Below are 19,096 nucleotides of genomic sequence, written 5' to 3' on the forward strand. Positions count from 1 at the left end.
GTTTTCTATAAGCATATGTGCGCGTGCCCAAGTGTACGAGCCTTAGTCTGTGTGTACATGTGTGCGTATGTACATGCGGCATCCATGTGTGTGTGTGTGTATGAGCATATGCATAATGCGTGCATGTGCGACGGGGAGAGCAGCCCGCTACAGTACATCTCACTCTGAGCGGTGTGAGAGGCAGAGCTGGAGCTGCTGGAAGGCGGAGAGACAGGCAGCTCTTCCCTCCACACATCTCTGTTCAAAGGCGCCATCAAAGTCTGGCAGAAATGTCAGTGCTGCAGGCAGGGGACCGGCCTCTGAATGTCAGTCCTTCTCAGGTCAACACAGAGAGCCAGCCTGCCATGCACAGACAGAGAGAGAGAGAGAGAGAGAGAGAGAGAGAGAGAGAGAGAGAGAGAGAGAGAGAGTAGATGAAGATAAAAAGAGCAAACACAGGGACAGTGATTGGGGTACAATGATAAAACGGCCTGAGAAAGAGAGAGACAACGCGGTGGAGGAAAGAGAGCGATAAGGAACGAGAGGGAGATTGCGGGGCCAAATAATAAGAGAGGATGAGAGAATAAAATGTAGGGTTTTTTTGCCGTGTGCGGCGAGACGGTTTCTTCATCTTCTTCTGTCAGTGTGTGTTTCTGTGGTTACAGCAGGACGGCGAGTCACTTTAGGCCAGAGATCTAGGGAGACTTTCTGCAAAAAAGAAGTAATAAGGAACAAACTGAAAGGAAAACAAGCCAGACGGCAGACAATGCAAAGACGTCCTTGCTCCTGCGTACATCTGAAATGCAGGGATACACTCTCGCAGAGATGGATATGAGAGCGTCAGAGATACATACACAAATACACTGAAATATATATATGAGAAAGAGAGAGAGATGGTAAGTGAGAGAGAGAGAGGAGAAACGGACAAATACATACATATACACAGAGAAAGGGGGAGAGAAAGAAAGACATACACACAGATACACACAAGCACACAAACAGAGACACACACACACACACACACACACACACACACACACACCAGTGGTTCTCCCAGTGCAGGCCATGAGGAGCCTGTCAGATTACAGGAGGGTAATTGAATGGTAAGGGAGCAGACAACACATCTAGCACAGCCGGACTCCTGAGGCGGCTGCCACCAAACCAGAGCTCAGGGGAAATTCTGGGCCCACTTAATGGTGAATTGGAGATGGGAGATTGTATGTGTGTGTGTGTGTGTGTGTGTGTGTGTGTGTGTGTGTGTGTGTGTGTGTGTGTGTGTGTGTGTGGGTGGGTGGGTGGAGGACAAAGGAGAACGCCTGTGGCAGAAGTGAAAATAGTCGCTAAAAAATCTGAAGCCGGCTGATTTGGGAAACTACTTCACATGAACAAAAACCCCTCTAAAAAAAAACAAAAAACACAGAGACTGCTGAATAAAAATAAAAGAGGCATGACAGAGCAGAGAGAGAGAACATGACATAGAGAGAAAGAGAGAGAGGTGGAGAAATCATTGCGCATGGCAGTTGTTGAGAAAGGCAGGCGAGATGAAAAAGAACGAATGAAAGGGAATGAGCTGCAGAGTGAAATAGAAAGATAGGCAGAGAGAGAGAGGGAGAAAGACAGAGAGAGTGAAAGGGGGGAGAGAGAAAAATACATAGAAAGAAAGAGGTAGAGAAAAACAAATAGAGAAGCAGAGAGAGAGATGCAGAGGGGAGGAAGAGGTAGAAAGAACGAAAGGAGGAGAGAGAAATACACAAATGCAGACAGACAAAGAGGCAGAGAGATAGAGGGAAAGAAACTGGGAGAGAGAGAAAGAAAGGGAAGCAGAGGAAAAGACAGAGAGGCCGAGGAAAAAAAACAGAGGCAGAAAAGACAGAGTGAGAGAGAGAGAGAGCTATATGACGAACCCAAGTGTCCATCTGTCAATGAGCGTCTCTAATAACAGAGGAATTGACGAGTGACTGTTGTGAGAAGAGAAGTTCTGTGCAGCGCTAGATGAAGAGAAGAAGACAAGTGACAAATGAATATACTTTTTCTGAATGGCACTTCAATGGCAATGTATAGCCAATGTCATTTTATTCCCATGTGAATAGGGAGGGAATGCACAGACACACATGTGCGCACACACACACACACACACACACACATACACACATACACACCGTGATACGGATAGATGGGGTGGGAGTGTGTGTGTGTGTGTGTGTGTGTGTGTGTGTGTGTGTGTGTGTGTGTGTGTGACAGGCAGCTGACTTCTGTTGGGTGCCTGTCTCTGTAGACAGGAGCCCGGCGGCTGGATAGAAACTAACAAGTAGCTTCACTCTGGTGAGAAAGAGAGAGAGAGAGGAGAGAGAGAAGGAGAGAGAGAGAGAGAGACAGATGGACAGAGAGAGGGAGGGAGAGAGAGTGAGAGAGAGACAGACGGACAGACAGAGAGAAGGGAGACAGGGAGAGAGAAAGCAAGCATGAAAGAGAAAGACAGGATAAAACATAGGGAGAGGAGAGAGAGGATGAAGGGAGGGTGGTAAGAGAGAGAGAGAGACAGGAACCGAGAGAGAGAGAGAGAGAGACGTGAAGGGGAGAAAGAGAAAACGAGAACGTCTGCTGGGTGTGAAGTTTCCCCTGGATATGATATGTGGATGTGGGGATGTCATCAAGCCTGTGAAGTGGAAATAATAAAGAATTAGGATTGTCTCAGAAGACAGGGGAATTAATCCAAAATGAATTACGAAAGGGGGGAGGAGAGGAGGAGAGGGGAGAAAAAAAAAATCAACATCAGCTCTTTCCTTTTCCTCTGCTTCGAGGCAGATAGGGGGCGGTTTCTGCTAGTACTCTGAATCCCATAAAAATTAAATTAATAACAAAGGGAAAACACACACACACACACACACACACACGCAAATAGAAGCGGAAAAAATTAGTAGTACGGGGGTGGAGGGAGATAGCCGTAGAGAGAGCGAGGGACAGATAGAGCAAAAAAAAAAAGAAGAGGAAGAAAAAAAAAAACAAGGGAGGGATGTGAGGGAACTGAGGGTGGGCACTGTTGCTGCCAGATTGCACCGCTCTTTTGTTCCCCCTCGTCTTTCTGGAGAGGGCTGCCGGTGTTAAAGAGGAGACGCCGCGGAGGCCATTGTAATAAATGCCACTTGTAAATTGCGGAGTGGAATTATACAGCGTGCAGATGGATCCATACGCCTGAGCAAAACGTGGCCAAAAAACCGGGAGCGATAATTAAGACTTAGGGGGTGAATGACAGAGCCATTTGTGACGACGGAATATGGCGTCTCCTAGCTCTCTGGGAAACAGAAGGGCTCGGAGAGGCTCGGTGTCACAAAACATTACCCACACAGCTGTTGGCTTTATGAGCAGAGCTGGTGTACCTCCCTCCCTCCCTCTCTCCCTCCCTCCCTCCATCTCTCCCTCTCCCTCTCTCATCCTCTTTCTCCCCATTTCTCCACCCCTCCTCCCTCTCCCCCTCATCTGGGTCGGGTCGATACACACAGTGGTGCTGCTCTCTCCCAGTTTGTGCCATTTTAAAGCAACATGACCCCCCGCCCCCCTCCCCCTGAACCACCATCACCACCACCATCACCATCTCCTTCCTCTCCTCTCCTCCCCTCACCACCGCCATCCTCGCCATCTCCGAGGGACTAGACAAGGACTTGTACTCCATCATTCAAATCCAGCGAGGAGGAGGAGGAGGAGGAGGAGGAGGAGGAGGGGGGGGAGGAGGCACTCCACATGCACACAAATATAGAGTAACACCCGGACTGAAAATTCAATAAAAAGCACTGACACTGACAGTGCTGGTACTTTTTTGAATGGGAGTTTGGGCTTATTGGGGCTCTGGGCTGACTGTAAAGTAGGAAAATCGAATTCTGTTGTTTTTCTTGTCTGTTTTTTTTGTTCTTCTTCTTGTTATTCCATCACAGCGCTCGCAATGTCGGCACGAGTCTTTGCATGCCACGCCGCTCTTCGGGTTTTCAGGAATCGCGTCCACCCTTTTGTTCCTAACGTATTTCGAGCATTTCGTCCTGTTCAGTACAATGACGTCACTACACACCGGTCCAACGCGCTGCTGGAAATTCACCATAAATCAGTGCAGCTGCACTGACTGCCATGCTGCCTGAATACACATCACAATTAAAGGCTGAAAGTACATTTGAGGAGTGTTACGTACTGCACTGCCCCCCCTGTCTTGCACTGCACGTGACGAGGCCCTGTTGTCCCTTTGCCATTTGTCTCATTATGTTCCGTGTCACTATGTAAGTTGTCAATGTACCTCTGCGCCAGCGCTACCAAGACAAACTCCTGCACATTTATCCTACTTGCCGAATAAAGTGATTCTGATTCCGATGTGTCCCCCAAACTCTGCCCTCTAGTTTCTGTCTCTCTCTAAGTCTATCTATCTGTCTGCCTGGCTGGCTGGCCTGTCTTCTGGGCCTGTCTACCTCTTTGTCCCTGTCCCGCGGGCTTCGGCGGCATACAGAGTAGCCTGCGCGAAGTCTTAACTCGAACGAGACCCCTTCGCGCCCCGTTAAACCGCCGACCTTCTCTGTCACTCCTGTCGCCCGCCACTGCCGACGACGGGGGCTGGAGCTGCAAGCTAAGAGACCCCGAGCTCAATAAAAGTGTGGGTGATTAAACAACTCCCCGTAATTGCTCCTTTTGTGCAGGAATCAAACGGTCACGCTGATTACAGAGGCAGGGGAGAAGGAGGCTGGGAGCAGTCGCTTCCGCCGAGGGCCAGACACCCTCAGTGACCCTCTGCCCTCCCGTCACTACTCCTTTATCTGACCAAACAACCACGGTGTGTGTATGTGTGTGTGTGTATGTTTACCTGTGTGTGTGTGTCTGCGCGCACGTGTGTGTGCTCATGCCCTGTGTGTGTGTACTCGTGTCTGTGCGGGCATGTGTGTGTGTTGGGTATGCAAAGAAAGGTATAGAAACGAGGCAGAGTAGAACAACACCAGAGCTCCCCTCGGTGGTGGATTGTTGAATTACACAAGGGAAGGACAATCGTATCTGAGCGAATGCATGTGCAGTTGTGTGCCACCAGCCAGCTGGCTTTGGTAATGGGGGACAAAGCCAAATCAGGGGACCGTGTCCAACATGAGGGCTGCGTTTCGGAGATCATAGTAACACGTGAACCATACACATCATCTGGTAGTTACACACACACATGCAGATATCAGTACAAGGGCCCGGCCACAGGCCCTGTCAAATGGGTCAGCGCGAAAGGGAGGGGCCCAATTACCGTAGCCACAAATACACACATAAAGTGCCTTTCAATGGGTCCATGAGTGCTTCAGCTTCCCCGTGATTATGCCCACTCTCCACACACCCAGCACTTGTCGTACACATGCAGGGCCTCCTGTGCCAAAACAGCCATCAGACTTTTTGCAGTGGAGTGGTGATGAGCTGTGTTCAGTTAGTTTGAAAGAGGAGAGGCTTTCTGTGGTCAGAGGGAGAGAGAGAGAGAGAGAGAGAGAGAGAGAGGATGGAATGAAGGACTGGCTGGTCAACAAGTACTAATGAACTGGGCTGAGGTGAGAGTGCACCCTGCTTGTATTACCATACTTCAACCAGGAGAGACTACGTTTGAAGGAATCAATTTAAACTTTGTTGAATTTGTAATGCAAAACTGAGATGCAACTTTGGTAAGCCTGGTATTACAGTATGCAGTACATGGGCCTGTCCTGCACCACTTCCACCAGAGCTGAATCAGCTGCAGCAGCTGGTAATTGTCTTTGACCTTTAACCTCATGCCCTATAACCTCTTCCAGGACCCTAATTTTTTTGTTCTTGTTTGTCTTCTCTTAAAATGCACATTTTTCATTTTACATGTATTGACATGGGTTAGATACAGGTTTTTTTTCTTTAAAAAAAATCTCACTTATGATATTGTAATATGTGCACTTTATATTTAAAATTCTTGGACTAAATTGACTTTTCCAGATAAATTCAATTTCAACTAGCACTGATCACTGTGTTGTAGCTACATAGTGCACTTCATTGATCTGCTCTTCCTTTACTTAGTTCTTTACCCACCAGAACTATAAATCACAGAAGATGTATAGAATTTCAAAGTCTATGATCAATATTATTATGGAGCAATATTATTACTGTCATGCTGACTGCTGACTGATAGTACTTAAGCCTCTTTGCTTGCTTTGTGTCTTCTGAGGCAGCAGTGTGGCATAGTGAATAGAGGGACCGACTGCCCTTCACCCAGGTTCAAGTCCCCATATCCACATGTATCTGTCCTGCTGAAGTGCCCTTGAGCAACACTCTGAATCTCTGCCAGCTCCAGAAACGCTGTTCTGAGGCTGACTCTGACCTCCCTGTAAGGGCAGAAAGCCACAAGCGAATTTTCCTATGGGGATCAGTGTTACATTTATTGTTCTTGCTGTGTGTGTGTAACACGTATTTATATGTACTTATGTATAACACACTGTAGAGACATTTGATTTTTTAAGTTGAATGTTTCAATCTAATTTCAAATGCAGAAACTGGGGCTAAACATAATGGTTCTATAAATAGGAGTGTTGATTTGAGATCGCTGGTTTATGTCACCATATGAACCCTAAGAAATGAAGAGGTAAATTACGTCTCCTATTCAGAGACACTGAAGTTGCACAAACCCTGATTTACATAAGTACAGAAAACATCATGGCTCACATGTTATTGCATTAACCCATTCTAGTGATTATACAAGTGATGCAGAGTTACGAATGCCGAAAAACTTGGGCCCGGTTTGCTCTTCAGACTACACTCCCCACTGGAATGGAGGACTGTCAGTCAGTCTGTGTAATGCATGGAGTAATGCTGCCCCCTGCTGACCAAAACCAGCACAGAATCTCAGCCACATTCCACACTCCCATGGTCAAACAATTTCCCCCACAGACGTCAAAGAAAAGGAGACTGTATCTAAAATTGTGCAAAATCAGGCTTTATTCTTTTTTTTTTCATCATAGCCTTTCATCATCGTCATAATCACCATCATCGTCATCGCCGTCATCTTGAAAACAACACCAGAGAGAAAGAGAATGAGAGAGAATAGATTCTTCAGTAGATTCACAGCTCACCCTCTGGGCACAACAGGCATCAACTATCAGCAAAGGCCTGCAACCCCCCACCCCATCCCCCACCCCATCCTCCCCCTTCAATCTCTCCACGAGTCGACTGTACATGTGCACCTCTCTCTGAGCAATACATTTCAACAATGTCTCCAATGTCCTTTATATACAATTCGCCGTCCTTCCGTGCCTTAGTGTCCATTCTGTACTCGAGAATTTCCAGTTCCAATAGATACTGGAAGCCCGTCCTTGTACGGACACAGATAAGATGATGGATATTCGGTACAGGTCTCGCTGACTCCAAAAATCCCTTTTTCCCCTCCCTCCTCCGCTGCCCGTCTACCACAGGTCCGAGGGCAGTACGTTTCTCCAGTTTAGGCAAACGTTGAATAAGTGCAATGTCTAGTATAATGTTGAGAAAATACAAACCCACACGTACGTACATACATACAGTACATAACTAACTGATAAACTGGGTTAACTATACAAGGTTGTCATTCCTCAAAGGTGAAACCATAGAGTTGCACATTAATGCACTTCAATAACATCCAGTGTCCAGTGGGTAGAGGGGTGGTGTGAGCTCACCTGGACTGGATAATGTGGGTAAATAGTTTGGTAACTGTCCATGATATTCTGCAGAGAGGGTATTGTAAGTTGTGAATCCAACAGGAGGTGTAGTTGATACCTGAAGAGATTCATTCCAAAATGAAATATCCACCACTTGAAGAAAAAGTCACACCTAGTTCAACAAAATGATGGCACAAAACAGTTTATGGTAACCTAGTGGGTTTTTTTTTTTTTAACAAACGTAGGCAATGACAGCACGTTTATTGACTGAATCCTCTGTATTGTAAGTATGAGTGCTGAATTTGAGGTGTGTGGCATTTTGGAAAGGAACTCTTCACTTGATGTGTGAGTGTTACTATTTGCACTTTGCATGCTCCCTCATCCTCTCATTTGTGTATTCATTTCAGTGAGGGGGGGCTCACTCACAAATGTATAAATTAATGTCACTATATCTATATCACTGTTGTTCTTGTTGTGGGGGAAAACCTTGCAGCTTCAATTTGGCGACTTTCATGTTTTTACTTGAAATATCCTCTATGGGCAGAGGAAGTTTTATGACCGCTGGGCTTATGAAGCCCCTTCAAAACTAATTTTCAAAACACATTTTCACTGGCAAGCCAAAAACTAAAGATGTTTTTCTTAATGCCTGACAGGTTGACATATAGGAGATGTGAGGTTTTCACAGTGCATCTTCACAATAGTATTCTCATTTCAGTAATGAAAAAGCACAATGCTGTTGATGGATGAATTTCGCTAACATGTGATCATGTTATCAAAACTGAGTTCAGGCTACACCTTACTTATTGGATTCTGGGAGCCTCATCCAGTGGACCAGGACAAAATGAGAGAGCAATGCTTGCCCCACAGATAATCATATCACAGACCTTAATTCATGTCATTAGTCAAAGAATATTAAATAAACGGATCACTGAGATAATGCCTTTGCAAACACAATAAGAGAACAAACTTCTATATGCATGTAAATCCATCACTTATTAGCCACAAAGGGATCTAATTATCATTTGGAATGATTCATTTTTTACTAGATATTCACAAAGAGAAATGATAAATAGAGATAAATAGTCCAACGGATCCATAAAAGTGCAGCTGATAAAAGAGAATGGAGAAAGCCCTGTCAAGGCTGCAGAGGAAATGAGAAAACAGGGTCTGAAAGGGTGCGTGTGTGTGTGTGTGTGTGTGTTGTGTGTGTCTGCATATTATTTCCAGCATGTGTGTGCATGTGTAAGAGTGTATGTGTGTGCACATCTACTGATATTCCTGTGTGTATGTGCACAGTATGAACACACATATTCCTGTTTGTTTTTATGTGTTTATATTTTATTTATACAGGTGTGTATGTGTTTATCCAAATGTGTATATCACTGAATGTATGCGTGTGTGTATGTGTGTGACCAGTTCCTCTTTCCTTCACTAGTGTTTTACAGCTCTATTACAAATGTCACGAACTGAGCAAACCGGATGGACTTTAATCAACTGAAGGTCACCAGACCAGACCACGTAATCTTCTTGGCCTTGGACCGGAGGAGCGAACAAAGAGGAGAGACAGGAAAACAAGAGGGAAAAAAACAAGAAGATCTTCGAGATAATGTGCTCAAAAAAATCTCCCTCAGCCTGCAGTGTTAGGCCTGAGGTCAGCTGGCCCAAACGTTCGGTCTGTCTGTCTGTCTGTCTGCCTGCCTGCCTGTCTGTCTGTCTCTACCATAGAGACCTGTGGCTCCAAGCGTTGTTGATGAACCTCCATTAGCTGGAGTAGATCTGGGTCCCGATCACGCGCATGATCTCCTTCTGGACCTTAGGCTCCTGGGTGTTGATGTTGGCATCTCCCACTTGGCCATCCTCATACCTGCACATACAGATGGATTCACATATGGTTTCCACTCATTCCTTATATAGATATATATCTGATATACTCTCATATATATTCTCATTATTTCTATTTTTCTTTGTTGCATCCTGCTACTATTTGCTGCTGCTAATGGCCCATTAAAGTTTATTTTCTTTTGTATAATCTTATCTCATCTTAAGAAGAAGGCATAGTAATGATTAAGAAAAAAAACAAAAACACTCTAGTCTATTTTGGTGCATAGAAGCAGTGGAATGTCGTACTGAAAGAGTTGGTCCAGGTAAAAGGTATTATGGGTTAAAAACATTGAACATTTGCATTCTTTATTTTTTAATAAAATGGTGTTGTCACCTCTGTTACAAAAAAGCAACAAGCCATGTGATGTCGTGCTTTACAGTGATTTTAGAACAGCTGAGAGATGTTGTTAGGCACGACACTGTGAATATTCTTATCCTTATTATTACCATCATCAACCCTTTCTTCGGAGCACAAAAACACAGTCGTCTGTCCACACAGCACTGCGGCTGTCCAGAGGAAATTTTTGAACAAAATTAAATTTAGCTGTGATTCAGATTTGAGTGCAGACCGTCTCAAATCTAATTCCAAAATTCAGAAGAAAGCAGTGAACATGGTAATGGACTTTGCCATCTGGTGAATGCTTGTGTCCAAAGCTCATGGCAGTGCTACGACTGCATGATGGATGGAAATGAGCATGTGCGGCCCACCGTGGGACTCGGCCCCCCTAACACCAGCAGCAGGTGTCGGCACCATGCCTTTTCTGCTCAGCTACAAACACATCTTTGAGCATTATATTGAAAGGATAATTCCGGTTTTATTTTCATGTCATATTCAGTTGGTTCTTTGGCCTGAGGGGAAGGCTGCACAGTTTGGTGCAGCAAAATTTTGCCACCGGTAATGTGAAATGAAGATGAGTCATGTGGGACAACCGCGGTATGTTGCATAATTCTTCATCAAATTACCTTACATTCACTTATACAGCGGGTAGTTTAAGCCAAACAATCTGAGTGATCAAAGATGCATTTTAACCATCCCGATTATTTCCATATTTATTAGTTGCTATGGCAACTCTTGTCGTAACCAGACTGCAATTTAGTAATCTTATTTTTTTTCTTGTATTTTCTTTTTATTCTCATGTTCTTCTGTATATACATACTTAGAAGAAAACTTTTCTGACAGTACACAGGCATTGTAACCATTGTATAAAAGTCAACTTTGTATTAAATCCACTCTTTGATTCATGCAAAATGAGAATGATGTGGAAAAAAAAAATACGACTCCCACTTAATAAGCATTAGTGTTGGCAAACTTTTGCTACATTACTACAAAAACAAACCATGCATTCCAGTTTCACATAGTTTTTCCAACCACTCTCAAGTTGTAGACCCATCTGACTACAATTATGGAAAAAAAATAATTTGGGATAATTATCCTTTAATTCCGTGGGATCCATCAAAGAGTTCATAGAGTTGGGATTACTCACACAAAGAAGAAGCGAGTGCAGACGTGGTCGGACACTGGACACACCCAGATGTTGCCATGTTTCTGCAAGTCCTTGGATGTGATCACTGTTTCAAAGAGAGAAGCGATGTGACACCATGAGTGCAAAGTGGTTAACTGTGGTTATTATATGACTTTAGCTTCATTTGCTTTTAAAGAATATTTTACTACAGATAAAACATATTGTTACAGATTATTATTCTGTTAAGTGGTTAAACACAGTTATCCCTAACTGCTGTACTTTACTTCTCTTGTTATGTTTTTCTTGATTTTTAATTGCTTTTCCTCTATGATAATGATGATTATTACTACTATTACACTGTTTATATTAACTAGTTTTATTCACCCCTTACTGGTGTTTTTCTCCTGTTGAGCTTTATTTGCAATTGATTTCCCTCTTTGAGTACAGAGAGATTTGCATTTAGTGAAAACTGTGTATTTTTGTATTATTATTTATTATCATCACACTATTCTGTCAACTTTAACACAAACTACAGCAGGACTTCAGCTTGTGATTACCTTCACACAGAGCGATGCAGTTCAGATTCCGACTCTGAAGAAACCTTGACTGTATCGGGCGGCTCTGTTGAAAAAAGAGACAACAGCAAGCCCCATCAGGCTGCTAGAGTGAAGACCATGATTGGATTTAGCTGATGCTGTTATCCAGAGCAAATCCAACTGTAAAAAAAGCTCAGTTTCCTAGATCACCAACATTGCATGCAACCAATATTACAAAGTGCAATGATCAGAGCTAGAGCCTTTTTACAATCCATGCTAACTGTCCCAAGGCTTAAAATTCTCTCTTTAACCTGCCTCCTCCCCTTCATTTCATCTCCTCCTCATGTGTAAAGTGGATCTAATAGAGGAAATCTATGAGGGATCATAGCTTTCATCTGGATTCATGGAGCTAATCTATTTTTTGACAAAGGTTTTTCTTATTATTCTATACATTCAGTGCATGCAAAGCTGAAATCTATCCAGCTCCGTTACCTGTGGAATGGTGTTCATGCGGTTGTAACGCTGCACCAGTTCATCTTTGGTGGGCATGCGGTGCTGTCCTTTCCCCATTCCTGCAAGAAGCAGCAAACAGAGCAGAAGAACGTCAGAACTGACTTATCTCCGATCACTCAAGCTGTGAGAACTCTTTCTCAAGCGGTGGAGAAATCACTCATTACCCACACTGCTAACCTGTATATGAGGGGCATCATTCCAAAATGCTATATATAACTATTACGAAAGTGAAATAAAATCATTACCTCAAATTCTTCATGCTATATGTCTAAAATAGGATTCAGTCTGTAAAAGTGTTTATATGTTTTAGCAATTTTTTCCATGGAGATATTTGCACATCCAACTGTCTCCGATGCAGGTGCGTTGGAAAGTATCACTTCAGTCTTGAGAAAAGAAGATCCCGCACACTGCTCTTGCTCAGCATCACAATTTATTGATCATACTAACGTTTCGGTCCCTCTGGACCTTCGTCAAGAGTATTTTGAAAAATATATTTGAAGAACAAAATACTCTTGATGAAGGTCCAGAGGGACCGAAACGTTAGTATGATCAATAAATTGTGATGCTGAGCAAGAGCAGTGTGTGGGATCTTCTTTTCTCAAGACTGATATGTTTTATCAACAAAGGATTTAAGTTACCCTCTACCCTTTAGAAAGTACCATTATTTTTCAGTTTAATTTCAACTCTTCAGATGCTTATGTGTGTTTAGTTTTACAAGGACAGATTAAACCACAGACATAATGCAAGCAACTGCCTGTTGTATTGTATCGCAGCTAAATTTCAAGTTTTCAATAGCCATCCTTAGAAGGGGGAAAGCATGGGGGTTATGTGCCTTGTTTAGGTGCACTTCCTGGCTACTGGGCGGCCTCCCTCAGCACCCTGATAACCACCTGCTCAAATAAGCATCAAGCCCTAGTTGGAGCTTCTCAGGCATAGTAGGACCTCAGAACCAAACTCTGAAAGCTCTGTTTCAGAAGGAATACACAAGAGAAAGTGAACATGGCCCAGGCCAGGTACAGGTATCTTGTCACAATCACTTCATGTCTTTAGTAAAAAAAAGACTCATACATTTATACATTTGGACACACACACACACACAGTTTGAGATTTGATCATATTTGTCTATCCCCCATCCCACCAATAAAAAAGAAAACAAAGAAAGCCAACTGCACATAGAGTAACACACAAATCCAATGACAGCCACATACAGTCACATCTTAAAGTATGGTATGGTAGGCAGTACACAGGGTCAGAGAAAGACCCAAGGCCCAGCTCCCAAAATGGACACACGACACAGTGCAGCACAACAGGACAGCATGGAAACCCCCCCCCCCCCCCCCCCCCGTATGGAAATGGAGCGTTCCGGCATGACATCCAGGCCATGTTCAAACACACAGAGCGGACTCAACCAACACGGTGGAAGACAGGGGGAGGGGCCAGAGAGGGGCGATTAGCGAGGAAGGCGTCGTTCCTACCTGAGTATCCAAAGGATATGCTGGAGATGGGGCTCAGATAGATGCCCTTTCCATACGCTGCCCCATGCAGCTTGGGTTAAAAAGAGCAGGAAGGAAGGAAGGGTCACTGAAGAGTCGCACAGGACAAACTCACATACACACACATGGACGCACTCGCACATACACACAGTACCAGACCTGGGTCATATAGTATTTGCAAATAATTCCTTAGTGTTTGTTTTAACCTGCTTGGAGTACCGCATGGGTCGGGTTTGCCACATGGGTTACTACACTAGGTGTCAGTGCATTAAAATCACAGGAAAGTATTTATGAGTCAGTATATACTTTTCTGTGATTGGCAGTTTACCTGACACTTCCTGAATTAAACCCCATCAATCTGTTGCTCCAAGCAGATTAACACAAACGGTAAGTATTTACTGTTGCTTTTTGACACAGGTCATAAAAAGCAAATATAAATACATGCACGCACTCATGCACACACGTACACACACACACACACACACACACACACACACACACACACACACACACACACACACGGAAATCCAAAGAAGACGGATGGCAAAGTGCCAAAGAAAGAGATACTTTGACTCTTCCAATGATTTGAAGCCTCTCCTATAATACTCACTGTCAAGCCTGCAAAATGTCAACATATTTTCTGCCTACAATTTGATAAAGACCAGAGGAGAAGTGGTGCTCTGTGTTGAATCTTGTGCATATAACGTTCAGGTATTGATTCAGTGCTGACATGATAAATGAGACCAGACATGATGACTCGAAGATGAGGAGTGATAGGAGGACGACTGACAATAAAGATGAGCGTCGCGGTTCACCTCCGCGTGAGGATGTCCGTAATGAGGGACAAACAGACGGATGACAGAGCGAAGATGGACAAGTGCACATATGCCACAGTGGAAGCAGAGGAGGAGAAATTGGATGGAGAACAAAGAACAGCTTCATAGTTTGAGGAATAAAAGGTGAGGTAGATGGAGGTCAGGACATGGTACATCTGGAGGAAATCAAAAGGAGAAAACAGACAGACACAGATTTCGTGTGATGGCCAGGCAGGCAGACTCAGTCATCCCGCTCCTGAGAAACAGAACGATGGAGGAAGGGGTGTCAATGCTCAAGGTGAGACGGAGAGGAGAATGAGGAGGGAGACGAGCATGGAGACGAGATCAAAGATTGGGAGTTCAAAAGTTGGAGAACAAAGAAAGGCATAAATGAAACACACCGGCAAGAGGGAGCAAAAGGGCTGACTTGAAAGTTTCCAAGATCCTTGAGATTCCAAATATAACTGCGTTTAATCTATTCTCAAGTCACGCCGATGTATCTCCAAGCAGTCATTACCAGCCATAGTTTGTGCAAATGAGACAACTCTATGCTCTCTGGCCTTCACCTCCTTTTTATATATTTTGTTTCTTTACCGGCCTGGGTCACATATCTCCAACACCAAGCTCAAGAGAATAAAAAAAAAGAGATGCAGAGCAATAGATGCAAATGGATGCAGACCTGAGCAAAAGAGTATTTGCAAATATCTGGGTGAGGTTTGCCATACAGGACAACGCAATGAGTGCTGCAATGTTTAGAAAATTACAGGAATGCATTTGGGAGACATTTGAGTATACTTTTCTGCTTCTGACCTGATATTATGAGGTAAACTCTACCTATCTGGTACTTCCACCAGGTTTAAGTGAACTCTGAAAATGACTTGCAGCAACTATTTGACCCAGGTCTGAATGGATAATGAGTGACGCCAGTTACTGACCTTCCATGGGAACCTCCCTTATTCACCCGAGCGGATGAACATACTCACTACCACGGGCCTTGTCCTTTGGCATCCTTTGGCCACAGACCTAGCCTACTCAGTGCTCTAAGTGGTTAACCCCAGCAGGGCACACAGGCGACCTCCTGACACCACAGCTGACACCACAGTCCCCTCCCTTTGTCCCACAACAGGAAGAGACGTGCCGTCCGCTGCTGTCGGCACAGGAAGCAGAAGGCAGCCGACATTGGCCAGGAAAATCTCCCGATGTGCCGTGCCCGTTAAAAACGCCAATTGCAAAGTTGACAAAAAGGGAAGCTGGCATCCATTAACTGCCAAAATGAATCAGCTGGACAGCGAGCCTGCTCTGTGCGAGAGCAAGCGCTGTCCAAGAGGAGATGCGTCTTAAATTAGAGCCAACTGCCAGGGCTACGTACCTGCAGTTTGGTATAAGAGGCATTGACTAGTCCATTTCTCAGAACAGAGTGCCAGTTCTCTATATGGGAACCACTAGAGCAAGTGTAGAGAGAGGGAGAGATAGAGAGGAGAGATACAGACAAAGAGCTGTGTGAATATAAACAGCCAGGATCCCAGTGTGCAGCCACTGTCTAGTGAGTCCATCCATGGTGTCCATTACTGGAATAAAGCGCTCTGGTGGATTTTGTCTTGCCAACATGTGACCTTGGAATTACAGTACAAAGTTCCATCTGCCATTTTGGTCAAACATGTGTTACTAATACAATATAGCTCTACAAACAAGTCTTCATATCCAATATGGCCTATATACTGTATATATCCTACATATTTACATATTATTTGAAGTGGTAAATTTTTTGTGACATATTTTGTGCAAAGCGATCATTGCTGTGGTGTTTTTATGGATTTTCTGTTGATGTATTCTTCTAATATTTATCCCAAACAAACTGTTGCTGCTGCCGGAAAGGTAAAACGCATTACTCCCTGTGCACCGGAGCATTTTTCCCAGGAAAGACCTACCTGACACCTGCTTTTTAGAACAGCAAATGTCATAAACTGGGTTTAAGTTGAATCACTACTGTGTTATAGAGAGTAGCAAAAGGACATTTAATTTTATGAAAATGCTGCAGGTTATTACTTTTAGTGGGGAAAAATCTAATTAAAAAGATTATATTAGCTTTCCTTTCAACTACTTTGAAGACAGATGGAACCCGATAATTGCACGCTCATGAAATGGAGATCTGAGCTAACAAACTCTGTCCGGTGCCAACCACAAAGGAGTTACTCATCTATTTACACCAGGATATATTTGGGGACATTTTGTTACATCGTCATAGTCCTCTAAATATATAGCGTTTATTATTCAAAAAAACTGATTCCCTGAGTGTCCAAAGATGAAGATCAAAGCTGACACCACATCAGTGCTGTCTTTTAGTACAGGATGTGTTACACGAATACAAGTCCCAGTGGAGGTATCAAACTGGACCGCCTCTCCTATCGTATTTTCTTAAAATAAAACACAGCGGTCAAAGCGGTGATGATGATTGCTGTTATTTTTAGCTATATTCAAGAGAGTGCTAGTTGAATTAAAATCAGTTCCCTTAGGGACTGAGCCAGTTTGCTTGACTAGCTTTGAAGCAGTGTGAAGCTCCTGTTCTCATGGTCTCAAATAAAAACACACAGAGATTGCAGAGCTAGGCACTCATTGCCTTCTAAACTGCATCGATTGTCAATGGACTCATTCTAAACATGTATTGTTTTGTATTTTTCAATTTTTGTATTTATGTCAATAAAAAATGATGCCAGCCATGTTGACTACTACATATCTGGCGTTGTCTGTTGAGAATTAATAAATTTGTAGTGCTAACAAGCATAAAGAGAGACTGTAAGCACTGCTCATGAGTTAGTTGTACCCTGCGAGTGCCCAGATGGGCCGTGTGTATCTAAAATATTCAGCAGAGCCCCATCTGCTACAGTACAAATCTCTATGTCACAGATATTGCTGGCTCCATGCGCTGGCACAGCAAGGTGGGTTCTCTGTCCAAGAGAATGGCCACTGCTCGGTTCTGTTGTTTGTTATGGTACCATAAAAATCTGCTACAGGGGCCTCTCCATCTACAACATTATGACCAGGTGTTACACTGGGACACGTTTGTACTGCTGTAGTGCTGATCTGTATGATCAGCATTACATCTTTACCTCTTTACCTCTTTACATCTGATTTCATGCATTTTGATGAATGTGCTTTATTTACGATAAATGATAAATGTAATTTCTCACATTATTGCTAATGCTGAATGTATTTACATGTCCTACCCTCTTAACATGATAAGAACCACACTTGACTTCACTGTGACAGCCTAAATTATTTAACGTATGCTTCATGAGTTTTAAAGTAGTCAAACAAATCAAATCAAATATAATTGTGATTGTACGAAAGCAGCATCTGCTAATGGAAAGGTGAAAGTGGACTCACTGGAAGGCGAAGGTGCTGCCGTATAGTTTCTTGGCAGTGCGAAAGCGAGCCTCCTTGGCCGGCGGGCTGCTGAGCAGCAGGAATTGGTGGGAGGTGTGCATGAATTTCAGTTGCTATCATAGTGAGATTGTAAGGGATGGAGTGAGAGCAAGAGAGAGAGAGACAGAGTCAGAGAGAGAGAGAGAGACACAGAGAGAGGAACTGATCATGAACCATCAAATTACACACTGCAGCATTCAACAGCAAATTTGATAAAGGAGAGCTGAGGAGGTCTCTTTCTGGTTCCCTACCCTACTGAGAGGCAGCTTGACGATGTGAGACCTGTTACTGGAAATAATCCTGCAGAGAGACAGAGGGGAGATGAACAAGAGGAAGGAGAGAGAGAGTAGTTGCAATGAGAAAATGGGAGAAATGAGAAAAACTTGCCATCACATTAACAACACTGCAATTGGCGTGTGATATGATATGTGTGATATGTTCTCTAGTGATGATAGTACTGTATATTATTTTCTCTTGAATTCTCAAACAAAGTCAAACAGTCTATCCAACATGGGAAACAGAATAAACTTATTGGTAGAACAAATCCTCTCTACTCACCACTGTAGCAGAGGGTGGGCCAGAGGGTCCAGTTTGTCCATCTGTTTCTTGATCTCCAGATATGAGCCCTGCAAAAACAAACAGACATGTGTTGATCACTCCAACCAACAGCAAAAGCACAGAATCACTGCTCATCAAACACACAATTACCTGTGAGGTAGGTTTTCATCATCAATGCAACTATAACTAGGCTACAGTTACACTCGTTCATTCAATGTGACTTTTATCATCAGATCGCACCAGGACACATTAAGTGACAGGCCTGGACACACAAAAATCTGATTTTGCTCACACTGCTATTTCCAAAACCAGATATGGAAGTGGTCAGGCTCGCAATGTGATCTGTGATCTTCTGTGACTTCTATTTAGTCTGGATGCGATCCAGCCACAAAGGGCATACAAGCAATGTAAAGAGATGGAGAGGGAGAGTGAAGAAAAATAACACAGACACAGCAAGGCAACAGCAAACATGTCCTTGCCCACAAATGATGCTGCCCCCCTCTGAGCCAATCAGTAACAACTATCACCTTGATTTGACCTGTAACTGCATCATCTTCCCAAATTTCACCAAAACTGCTCACTGGTGTCTAGGTGTAGCACCCCCTTAGGGCAATCAGTGTAATTTTGAAAATGCCGAAATGCAGTGGTGAGATGCATCATGTGGTGTCTAAGATATTGTGCATGATGGTCAGATAAACAAATGTAAAAACAAACAAATGGACTGATCAATAGTTCCTCCGCAGTACAGCTCAAACGTCAGAGTGGGAGTCAATAAATACAGTCATAGGAGAT

The 19,096-nt window shown here is 43.7% G+C and overlaps 1 protein-coding gene across 1 annotated transcript in view; it reads right to left on the reverse strand.

Moving 5' to 3' along the window:
• Window positions 1-9,383: 9,383 nt before the first annotated feature.
• Window positions 9,384-19,096, reverse strand: part of LOC139651940 (protein mono-ADP-ribosyltransferase PARP6) — a 30,421-nt gene continuing 20,708 nt past the window's right edge. Inside the window, exons 15-23 of the mRNA XM_071528834.1 lie at window positions 18,305-18,372; window positions 17,998-18,046; window positions 17,708-17,820; window positions 15,693-15,765; window positions 13,491-13,560; window positions 11,995-12,074; window positions 11,524-11,587; window positions 10,988-11,072; window positions 9,384-9,486 (exon numbers count right to left, since the gene is read on the reverse strand). Of these exons, the coding sequence (XP_071384935.1) occupies window positions 9,384-9,486; window positions 10,988-11,072; window positions 11,524-11,587; window positions 11,995-12,074; window positions 13,491-13,560; window positions 15,693-15,765; window positions 17,708-17,820; window positions 17,998-18,046; window positions 18,305-18,372 (705 nt within the window). The remainder of the gene's footprint in view (window positions 9,487-10,987; window positions 11,073-11,523; window positions 11,588-11,994; window positions 12,075-13,490; window positions 13,561-15,692; window positions 15,766-17,707; window positions 17,821-17,997; window positions 18,047-18,304; window positions 18,373-19,096) is intronic.

Source organism: Centroberyx affinis, unplaced genomic scaffold, assembly GCF_046629955.1.
Source record: "Centroberyx affinis isolate AG114_WGS23_722 - 3 ecotype Tasmania unplaced genomic scaffold, CSIRO-AGI_Caff_v1 ptg001734l_1, whole genome shotgun sequence".
NCBI classification, from domain to species: Eukaryota; Metazoa; Chordata; class Actinopteri; order Beryciformes; family Berycidae; genus Centroberyx; species Centroberyx affinis.